Source organism: Sinocyclocheilus grahami, unplaced genomic scaffold, assembly GCF_001515645.1.
Source record: "Sinocyclocheilus grahami isolate Dianchi unplaced genomic scaffold, SAMN03320097.WGS_v1.1 scaffold108.1, whole genome shotgun sequence".
In the NCBI taxonomy this organism is placed as follows: domain Eukaryota; kingdom Metazoa; phylum Chordata; class Actinopteri; order Cypriniformes; family Cyprinidae; genus Sinocyclocheilus; species Sinocyclocheilus grahami.
Window position 1 is genome coordinate 28,110 of NW_015505287.1, and position 12,172 is coordinate 40,281.

Below are 12,172 nucleotides of genomic sequence, written 5' to 3' on the forward strand. Positions count from 1 at the left end.
ACAACGGAAATGTTTCAAGGGGACCCAAAAAAGGGGCGGGCCCGGCTGGGATTTGTTTTGTGCAGTGGCTTTTTTTTTTTTTTTTTTTTTTGAGTTTCTGCTAGTGATTCCTTATTTTTTTATTTTATTGAAGATATAACATTCACAGGGGATACAGTCATAGCAATTATATAGTACATAGTCATAGCAATCATAGCAATTATGAAGAAACGCGCTGCAAATAGCACGGACCACAACTGAAATGTTTCAAGGGGACCCAAAAAAGTGGTAAACTGCTTTGCACCCGTTTACCAAGAAATTTTGGAGCACTTCATGCTTCCTTCTGCTGACCAGCTTTTTGAAGATGCGGATTTCATTTTCCAGCAGGATTTGGCACCTGCCCACACTGCCAAAAGCACCAAAAGTTGGTTAAATGACCATGATGTTGGTGTGCTTGACTGGCCAGCAAACTCACCAGACCTGAACCCCATAGAGAATCTATGGGGTATTGTCAAGAGGAAAGTGAGAAACAAGAGACCAAAAAATGCAGATGAGCTGAAGGCCACTGTCAAAGAAACCTGGGCTTCCATACCACCTCAGCAGTGCCACAAACTGATCACCTCCATGCCACGCCGAATTGAGGCAGTAATTAAAGCAAAAGGAGCCCCTACCAAGTATTGAGTACATGTATAGTAAATGAACATACTTTCCAGAAGGCCAACAATTTACTAAAAATGTTTTTTTTATTGGTCTTATGAAGTATTCTAATTTGTTGAGATAGGGAATTGGTGGGTTTTTGTTAAATGTGAGCCAAAATCATCACAATTAAAAGAACCAAAGACTTAAACTACTTCAGTCTGTGTGCATTGAATTTATTTAATACACAAGTTTCCCAATTTGAGTTGAATTACTGAAATAAATGAACTTTTCCATGACATTCTAATTTATTGAGATGCACCTGTATGTCCAGGAAAGGAAACATGATGTAAATGGCATTTAGAGAAACTGGTGATAAAGCTTTTATTTCAGTCTAATGAGGTGTTTTCAAGAAGGTCTACTAATAGTGTCACAGAGTAGACCTCTGTTACCAACCAAAAAGGATGAGCCTGGAATGGCGAAGGACTGCTTGTAGAGGTAGGCACTGCAAAAGAGGATGAACACATATCCAGTGTGTTCTGCCTTATAGAACTGCAGCAGCTCAGCTAGTTCCCTCAACTCATTCAGATCAGATGGGAACTTCAACCTGGAGAAAATATAAGACATTGTGAGATCAGTAAAATAATGGCACCGAACTTGCATGTTTCTCTTGTAATTTCTAACAGATTGGCGAGTGGCTGTCCTCTTCCTATCAACCCAGTTGCTTTCCCTTACAAAAACCAGCAGAGACTGATATGATGGAGGAAGAGGGTTTTAATCAATATATTGAGTGGATACTGTGGGCTTAAGCTATATGACCTGAATGTACCCTAGTAAAACATTATGTATTTAAAATACATTTATTTCATACTAAGTATTGTTCAAATTATTAACATATTTACTGACTTATTTCTTGAGACTTACTGATATAAAAAAAATGTAATTTAAATTAAAATTTATTTGGAGTACTACTTGTGCACAATGCACATTTTATTATTATTACACAATATTAAGACTATAATGCGTTTTAATGTCACTATTGATGATGATTGTATGACCTTTGAATAATATCGGTCTTTAAATGCAAGATATTTGCATATCTGCGGCGCCATCTTAATACATGCGATGGCGCCGCAGACGAATCTCCGCTCTCTACCCAACAAAACGGATGAACTTCTTCTGCTCTCCCAGACAAATAAGGATTTTTCACACTCTGCTGCTCTGTGTTTCACGGAAACCTGGCTGAATGACGCCATTCCGGACAGCGTGTTGAGTCTCCCGGGCTTTCAGCTGTTTAGAGCGGATCGCGACGCAGAATCAATGGGGAAAGATGTTACAGCGTTAAAGAAGATGTGCTGTTCCGATCTAGAAGCGCTTTTCATTAACTGTAAGCCGTTAACTCGCCGCGGGAGTTTCACTCGTTCATTCTCGTGAGTATTTACATTCCCCCGCAAGCACACGTGAGCTCAGCTTTACAGAAACTCGCTGATCAGAGACAGAACAACAACACCCGGACTCTGTTTTAATCATTCTCGGGGACTTTAATAAAGCAAATCTTTCCCGTGAACTGCCAAAATACAGACAGCATGTTACATGTCCCACCAGAGACAGTAATATACTGGACCATTGTTACTCCACAATAAAGTATGCATATCGCTCGGTCCACAGAGCAGCTGTAGGACTCTCTGACCACTGCCTGGTATTAAAGAGCATTAAGTTTGTGCATAAATATGTGAATATATTTGTAGTATACTTAGCATGAAATAAATGTATTTCAAATACATTTTAGTATATTTATTTTTCACTGGGATAATGATCTGAAAAAGCTCACTGTTGCCCTCTGGTGAGATGCTGTGGTGACCTGAAACTGTTACTTTAAAGAGTTATTTCTACATGATTTAACCTACGTAATTTGGTGATATAAATTAATGTTTAGGTTGATTCAGTAATATTAAATAACATTTCTGACTTAAATAAAAAGTATGTTTAAATGGCTGAAGTTCATTCATGGGTGAGGTTCTGTGACCACAAGCTGGTACCATGATGGTACTCCAGGAAGTCTGACAAAATAAATGTTCTTTAAACAAATACAATATTGCTTTAACTTTGACCAAAGATGAAGTTAAAGCGATAAGTTCATCCAAAAATGTCATAATTTACTCACCCTCATGCTTGCTCAAACCTGCATGACTTTGTTTCTTCTTCAAAAAATATTTAAAAATGCTGAGAACCAAACTATGGAGATTTAGGATGACATCAGAGTGAGTAAATTATAAATTTTTTATAATCTAAATGTTTCATTGTTCCTTACATATTAAAATGTATTACATAAAAAAAATTTATTAAAAAAGTACATGACTGTATAATTATATTAATAACTGGTAATTGGTATAAAATTGTGTATTTAGGCTCAGTATTATTAAATAAAATTTTTGACTTAAAGCCATTACTTCCCTTTTTAGGTTTGCATTTTTTTAAGTGCACAACAGATTTGAAATTCTTGAAGGATTCTTGAAAACGGCTGAAGGCCCCTGATCAAGACACTAGCCTGTCAGCAAGATGAGACCGAAAGACCAAAATCTGCCCTCAGCTTGCGTGCAGGAATGAAATATGATACACCAACTGGACAAAAATAGCCTCTCAGCTGTGGAAATACGCTAGTGTGTGTGTGTTTTGGCTGTACTCAATGGCCAGACTGTTTAAAACATCTTCAAACACACCTAACATGATCATCAATAAATATGTGGATGTACCACAGACTGGATTTCTTGTGTGGTGGTCACCGGGCTCTTACCAGCAGATGAATCACATCTTGTGCAGTCGTGAGTAATCTAAGCTCCTTACTGCCATCCAGGGGGTAATTTGGGCACGCAATGGGGCAGTATTCCCCACCCATGTGCCAAAGCAGAGGTTTTAATTTCACATACGTACCCAGTGTGATGAATATAAACATGTGATATGCTCCATGCTGAGTGCACACTGAGTATGTTCCCACAAGTACAACAATATGACAGCCTTCAGTGCACGAGACCGACCAGACAATAAACAAAACACAGTCAATAATCAAAACTCTTTTTTGAAAAGTCCTGACATGTTCAGACTATTTAAGCCTATTCTCCTTAAAACAGCTGTTTTTATGGCTACATCACTGTAAAACAGGATACATGCACATGTGTTAACCAAATTTCCCTTCTCTTAGAACCATGGGAATTCCCACCAATAGATTCAAACAGCTAGCAGTACACAGGGCACAGCTGTCTCTGCCATCACTGATGAACAACATGTGAAAAACTTAATCTCAGCCTCATCAGCAGATATTCTCCAGGGTACAGAGGAGTGAGCTAATCAAGACATGAACCAAGACATACAGGTCACAAGACACTATGGAAAGGTCAGATCTTTGGATAGAATGTGATGATGGTAGACATACAGCAGATCCGTTACCCAATTTGAAACTCCAGTGTCCTTTCCACTGTTTTTGTTATTCTAAATATCTGGATGACTTCAGAAAGTGACATATACTGTAAGCACACAGGGCTTTTGAGATCTCTCTCCTGTTTTTTATTCATGCAATTTATTTTAGCTTGTCATGCCAGACATACATGTCAAGTCAAGTCAAGTCACCTTTATTTATGTAGCACTTTTAACAATACAGATTGTGTCAAAGCAGCTTTACAGTATTAAATAGGAAAATAGTGTATCAATAATGCAAAGTGACAATAGTAAACACTCAATATTCAGTTAAAGGCAGTTCATCATTGAATTCAGTGATGTCATCATCCAGCTCAGTTCAGTTTAATAGTATCTGTGCAATCAAGTCAACGATATCGCTGGAAAATAAGTGTCCCCAACTAAGCAAGCCAGAGGCGACAGCAGCAAGGTACCAAAAATCCATCGGTGGAGTATGTATGTAAATGTAACATGTCACATATGAAGCCTCCAGATATCTCTTTCTTTCCCTCCTCCTCTATATTGCACATCTCAGCAAATTCAAGGGGTTTCAAGACACTCCAGAAGGCAGTTGTCTGATCTTATAACTGTCACCTCATGCCCTCTGCCAGGCTCCAATTCTGAGACATGACTGCTAATGTTGATTTGCATTCAGAGCAGACAAAGTAATAATTAATGGAGAGTTTAATAAATTAATAATTAAAATAATTATATTAAAAAATTATATGATAGGCTCCAATGTCCCCTGGATTCTACAAAAGACAAGCAGTTTGGAAAATGTGTTAGAGACTACAGGACTATGGCTGGAACTAGGGGGTCTCAGACTCCTTAATTCACTCATTGCATACAGTCACACACATGCAAAGCAGACAATATCTGAGAATCAGATGCATAATAAGAACTGACTAAGGATCAGTTCCTTTAGGTGCCTGCCAAGGACACATGAGAGGACGGATGAAACATTAAAGAAGAAAAAGAGTTTTGCTGCATGAAGCATCTATGATTTCCCACATCACACAGAGCTGCTCACATAGTATAAAGTAATGCTGATGAGGAGAGAGCACAGGGCAAACAGGAGCTGAATGTTTGCCACCATCAGAGAATAACTGCCAAAGCTTCTCACTTTCTACAGTACAAATCCATCTCTCTCTCATTCTCTCTAATTTTATTTCTTATTCTTCCATTACTTCTTCTCAGAATTGAGATGAGGGTGTATATTATAATAAATAAACCAATACTGAGTCAAATAGACATGCAGGTAAATATGGAAGTATGTGAAATTAATGAAGATAGAGAGAACTAATAAAAAGAGGGAGGCAGTTGTTCCACAGGTGACTGGGAGCACTGTCATAAACTGCACTGCAGATGCTTCTCTTAGAAACAGTGTGACCTTACTGCTACACTGTAACATGCATGAGTTTAATATGATGACTATGCATCATCCAATATATTAATAGTGGAAAAAAACTGGAAACATTTTACAGTTCAGTTATAGCAAAAATTCCCCTATACCTTGGGCAAGAAGCCCCCAGGACAAACATGTAATGTAAACACATCAAATATTCTATGTAAATCACAATTTAGTTAAATAATTGAATACATTACAGAAAAATTAAGTTACTGAATCCCAATCAAATAGATACATTTACAATTCAGATAGGCCTACATTTTAATGAAGAGATGTCCTAATAGCAATAGACTATGAATTCAGATGAGACTATGGTTATGGTAAATAAGATATTTGTAATGTTAATAGCCTAATATTAAACTGTATTTTTGTAATTAGTTAAAAAAAACTCCTCTTGCAATTTTAAGCAGGCTTCTTACTGCAAAATAAAAACAATATTATATAGTCTAACCAATATAATTCTAAATGAATTTCCTGTCCACAAATATAGGCCTAGTAATAAAAACCGGCAGGAGCGAATCGTTTAGACAGGTTTTGTGATAAATCACAATTTAGTTAAATAATTGAATACATTACAGAAAAATTAAGTTACTGAATCCCAATCAAATAGATACATTTACAATTCAGATAGGCCTACATTTTAATGAAGAGATGTCCTAATAGCAATAGACTATGAATTCAGATGAGACTATGGTTATGGTAAATAAGATATTTGTAATGTTAATAGCCTAATATTAAACTGTATTTTTGTAATTAGTTAAAAAAAACACCTCTTGCAATTTTAAGCAGGCTTCTTACTGCAAAATAAAAACAATATTATATAGTCTAACCAATATAATTCTAAATGAATTTCCTGTCCACAAATATAGGCCTAGTAATAAAAACCGGCAGGAGCGAATCGTTTAGACAGGTTTTGTGATTCACAAATTCGGACTCGATCGTTCATATTTCGAGTGGGATGCTTTCACTGAATCTTTACCTGAATAATATCAGTGACAGATGTGAACCGGTACAACCTATTAAGTAAAAAAAGATCCGATTAAAAATAGCAAATCATTCATGAATCGCAAGTAGCCCATCAGTCTACCAAGTTTCACCTTAAAATGTAATTTAATTTAATTATGTATGTTGTGTAGCTATGTTTACCTGAAATAATTTCCCATTTTGTCATTTGTTGTGTCCACATGTACGATTATTAAAATAATATATTCAGCTGTTTAGCTTACCTGTAGCTAGTGTGTTATTAAAACACAGTTTACCAGACCATTTGACAGTTAAAAGAGAATTAATTCTGCTACAAACAATAACATAAGTAGGAATAACTGCTCACAAAACAAAACAAAGTACCGAAGATATGAATCTACCTGAGTTCTTCCTCCTGCGGTTCGTCGGCGGTGTGTTGAGGTTGAACGTCGTGAAGCCGGGCGGCACGCGGACCCGGCGGAAGGAACACAGACAGCAGGTACAAGTAAAAAGTTGCCGTGGCCACCAAGGCAATTAAACCCCAGACTGAGCGCATAGTCCCGGACTAGATCTGTCTAAAGACGACACTGTTGCACTTGCTGCTACACCTGTTAAATAGCAGATCCGGTCAGTGGGCAGTTTATACATGTTACGTCTCCAGCCCATGCAAGTATGGACCTACTGTATTGCAACAATGTGAGCCAGTGAAGCCCCTCATGAGGGTGGACCCTCATGTCACATGAGACCCCCAAAAATATGAGCCCATGGTGTGGGCACTGTGGGAAAAGTATGTGCAACTTTAAAAAACACGAACTTTATAGAACCCCTATGTAACAATAACAAAATATTATTATTAGAGGCTATAGGCCTACATCAGTGTTGTCAGTGCGTCGTTTTCCGAGCTGCAGAGTAATTACTCACGTGGCATCCAAAAATGAAATTGCACCATGGTTTTTAAGTCATTATATTTATAAGGCATGAGCAGGTCATTGCCTCATAAAAAAACAGCAAGTACACGGTCTTACACATAATTTATTTATTTATTTAAAGTCAAATGCACATATTTATTTGTGAGCAGGATGGTGTTGTTCAAAGCTTAGTATTTGTTATTGAAAGAACTGAAAGAAAAAAGAGCAGCTGAAAAATGCCACCACGATTACAATAAAATATAACAAAATTTACACTCCACAGTTAATGCACACTAATGCACTAAAGAATGCACAGACCTCTGGAGGGGCAGGGGCGAAATGGCGTTACGAGGGCACAATCGCGGACTGGGGGGGATGATGGGGAGTATGGGTTTGTTCCCCCTCGACTAGGGGTGGGCGATATGGCAAAAATATCACGATTTAAAAAAAAAAAAAATGTAAATATCACAAGTCACGATTTTATCACGATTCTTTGTCATGTTGGTTTTTCTATTTTGCAAGCTGTTTGAGCATTACAGCCAAACTTATTTCCCTATTATAAAGACAAAGCCTTTCCAGGTAACAAAATATATAAAAAAAAGTATGGTGGATATTTAGGCCAAAGTGGGTGAAGATAAAAATCTTTGTCATTATTTTATCTTTGTTATTAAAAAATTTGAACAAAGATACACATTACACATGCACATAATAGCCTATAAAATAAACAGTTTTATGTTTTATTTTCAGGTAGGCTACAATAGGTGTATTTAGCAGGAGCATTCAAAAAAATGTAATGAACAAATATACAAATAAAACACTATACACATCGATTCCTATTAAAGCAATATTAGTATTAAATAGCAGGATTAAAGCAGTATTAAAGTTTTTCAGTCAAGAGTATTGAGTGATTTTTCTCTTTGTATTTGGTGTTTTATTAAGATTAAAGGAATAATTCACCCAAAAATTTAAATAGGCTATTGTTTTATTTTTATACCTTCATTTTACTCACTCAAAAGTTGTTTTAAACCTGAATTAGTTTCCTTCTTCTTCTTCTACAGTTCCTGGTCCACCTGACTTCCATAGTATTTTTTTCCTACTATCAAAGTCAATGTGGACCAGTACTTTTTGGTTACCCATTCTTCAAAATATCTTCTTTTGTGTTCAGCACAAGAAATAAATTAATATAGGTTTGGGACAACATGTGAGTGAATAAATAATGACAGAAATTAAATTTTAGGGTGAACTATCCCTTTAATTACAGTCGGCAGCATGTAGCCTACTGTCCCTTTAAGACCTGCACGCATCTGACGTACAAGCACGCATCCGTTTCTCTCAGTTGTTTACTTTCAATGTAGACATAACCAACTGAGTCAAACCTTGTGTTTTTGACAGTATTAGCACAAACATAACTTAGTTCAGTAATCAGGCACTGTTTGACGGGATTTTTCGTTTTCGTGCGCGCGCTTGGGTGTGCTCAGAAAAAGCGCTCTTCAGAACAGCACACGAATGAAACATTTAACCAGTAAAGCCCCGTTCACACCGCCAGCGACTTTTTCCAAGAGGTACTTGCTGCAGCCTGTAGTACCATGACGTAGCTGGATCAGATCCAATAGGTATTGGATGTTTGACGAGCATGCGCAGGTATTGGATTTTAATGCGCATGTGCAAAGTGGGGCTGTCATTGAAGCTAGTATTTAATGTAAATTATACTGTAATTACGATATATAGGTGTGTTTCATAGGCTTACACAAATTATATTATACTGTGATTTTAAACTAGTAGTGTATTCAAACTTTATTTAAGCAAGGATGGCGTAGTTTTGAATGAAAGGGTATGTACGCTGTTTATTTTTTATTAGTTTGATTCGTTTTAGAAATAAAACTACTAATTACAATTTTGTTTGTTCTTTATGAATAAAATGGTGTGTAACTATTGTCTTTATTTTTTTCCTCTGATAGTCAAGATAGTTAGTTAGTTCTGTCAAAAATTCGTTCATGAATCAAATATTATTTTTCGTTCTCATTCTTTGTGCTATACGTGACAGAGTATAAAAAAAGTTATAGGCCTACTAAAATATGTGGACATAATTTTTATACCATATAAAAAGAAAAAAAAGAAAAACAATCCTGTCGGGGTTCCGTATAGCCGATAGATCCGTTATCCCGGGTTATACCAGGTTTTTACAGTTAATCCCATGTCCAGCAAATAAATACACACACAGTCGGGACAAGGCATATTAACACAAAGATGACCATTTATTTTTTTGTGTGTTAGGCCTATATGAGAGTGCACATATCTCACATATATCCCTGGAGATAGTTATACCTATGGCTAAAGACATAAACCATCCATTCCGTTACGAGAGCGAGCGCTCTCTCTCGCACTCTCTCTCTCTCTAGCTATATTAGAATAATATAAAATCTAAATAAACAAAATGGATCGACATTAATCTAATACCCCCAATTAAATTTAAATAAACATGACAGATAGAATCAAAAAGACATTTAGGCTAACTCTGATAGAGTGATGTATCAGAATCAGAATCAGAATGAGCTTTATTGCCAGGTATGTTTTCACATACTAGGAATTTGTTTTCATGACAGAAGTATATCTTAATAATTAGCTATTTACAGTGCAACGTCTACATATCAGTCATGTTACAGTGCTTGTTGTATACTTATAATAATGGATACAGCACTGATGTGCATCCTGGCGATAATATTTGAATTGCAGGCTATTCAAAAAATAAATAATTAAATAAATAAAGCTTTGAAGTTGCCGGTACAGACGAAAACATCGCGGATGAATTTAGACATTAAAGTTTTTACATTGTAATGTAATGTAGGTCAAAAACCCTTGCTACATGTACTGCGTTAGACTTAACTTAGACCAAGTCGTTAGACTAAGTCGCTGTGGATAAAAGCGTCTGCAAAATGATCAAATGTAAATAAAAATATGATTTATTCGAGACCTACTACAGCGCACGCGCGTAAAATGTCCACTACGTAGTGGATATAGTCCAGCTACGTCATCGTGCTGCAGGCTGTAGCGAGGACACGTTCACTTTTTCGCTGCTTGTCGCTTGTGGCTGGCAATTGAGGTCGCTAGTGGGCCTTCCCACTACTGGTTGCCCAGTTACCCCCCTAACACTCCACTACAGCAGATGAATCACGTGCTCTCCACTGACTTCACTCCCATTGGTTGTCGCTCACGAAATTCGCTGCTTATTTGCATAAAGTTGAAGAATTCTGAACTTTTGTCGCTTGACTCGCATCGCTTGACACGCCCACATTCCGTCGCCAACGGTCACTGTCGCTCTTGTCGCCAGCTCTCCATTGAAAATGAATGGGATTATGTCGCTCTGTCGCTGTGTCACTGGCGGTGTGAACGGGGCTTTAAAGCAGATGCAAAAAATGTACTTTTGTGAATGTGATTGTGAATAAGTGCAGTGTCCCGTGAGAGTAACTGTACCGCTGAGTTAACGTATATACGTATATAACGTAAAACGTGATAATGTATGTCGCGTTGTAGCCTGCAGTATATTGATTCGGCGGCGCCAGGACTGCAGCTGATAGAATGTGCGCTGTAGCACGATACAACGATATTTCTTCAAAAGCAGATCGTGGAGACATTTTTATCGTCACGATCAAAAATCTTCATATCGCACATATTCTACCCTCGGCAGAAATCGCGCGGACCGGGGGCACATAGACCGGACCGCAAGGGTACTTTAGCATCAGACGTGCACGCCACTGAATGAATGTATAATATGAAGTATCAAAGTCAAGTGCGCAAAAACAGCTATCTTATTTTACAAACTGATCATGCAAAGGGAATTATTTTCTCTATATTAAAATACAAGATATTAGGAATAAGTAGTAGGCCAACTACTATAAATAAAAAAGATTATGCTTATAAAAGTATGAGACTATAAAAATGTAAAATGATGCACAAAATATAAATTACATCAATATTAATAATAAAAAAGAACATCTAGTAATAAAAAAATACAATTTAAAAAAAGTGTAATGAGCACTGTAAATAAAACAATTGGGTTTACTCAATTTCCATAAACTCTTAATTGGCAAAGAACATCTGTTCCAAGTATTCTGTGGAAAGAGGGAAAGGGTTGAACAAATTTTGACAGCATACAACCAATTTTACTCAGATAAAGTGAAAATTGAGAAAAGGGATCTTATACTGACCGATAGGTATTTCATTACCTTGTACTGTAAATGTATGCAAGTCTTTGTTTCTTTTTCCTTTTTCAAAAGTTTTGCACTCTTGAGAGACAACAACCTGGTCCTCATGTCTTTTAGTGGAGGACTACAAAGGTTTGTTCTATTTTGTTACCACATGATGGCAGAGTTGCCTTCATAATCAAAAGCCCAAACAGTTGTCAACACAGGGAGGTTTTGGGAAGATTTGTAATTATTAACTTTTAACTTGTGTTTAATAGACAAGTAGCTTACCCAAACTGTTGCTCAGTCATAAAGATATGAAATATGAAAAGTGATCTTAGTAAGACATGAGCTGCGTCTGAAATCGCATGCTGTGTGAATGTGTGTAGTATGAATTAAATTTGGACATTCTACATCCATCACGTTGTCATTGTCATGTGACATACAGCGTCAGTTGTATTGCTTCACTTTCATTCACAAATCCTCCCCTGTTGCCTCATGGGATAGTAAGTATCCATCATCTGATCTAATATGCATTTCAGAATCTCACCAGAAATAGCTGGTGACTTTTCAACTACTGTTTTATGAATACCCTGAATTTTTGACACTAATCTCTTCACATACTGTTCCCTTTCATGGGAACTTCG

At 36.9% G+C, this 12,172-nt stretch overlaps 1 protein-coding gene across 2 annotated transcripts in view; it reads right to left on the reverse strand.

Annotated features, from left to right (window-relative positions):
• LOC107588818 (transmembrane protein 41A-B-like) overlaps positions 1–7,107 on the reverse strand; it is a 12,355-nt gene extending 5,248 nt beyond the window's left edge. For both annotated transcript variants that reach the window (XM_016277039.1, XM_016277038.1), the window contains exons 1-2: positions 6,838–7,107; positions 1,072–1,222 (exon numbers count right to left, since the gene is read on the reverse strand). In XM_016277039.1, coding sequence (XP_016132525.1) covers positions 1,072–1,222; positions 6,838–6,992 — 306 coding nt within the window. In that variant the 5' untranslated portion in view covers positions 6,993–7,107. The remainder of the gene's footprint in view (positions 1–1,071; positions 1,223–6,837) is intronic.
• Positions 7,108–12,172: the final 5,065 nt, after the last annotated feature.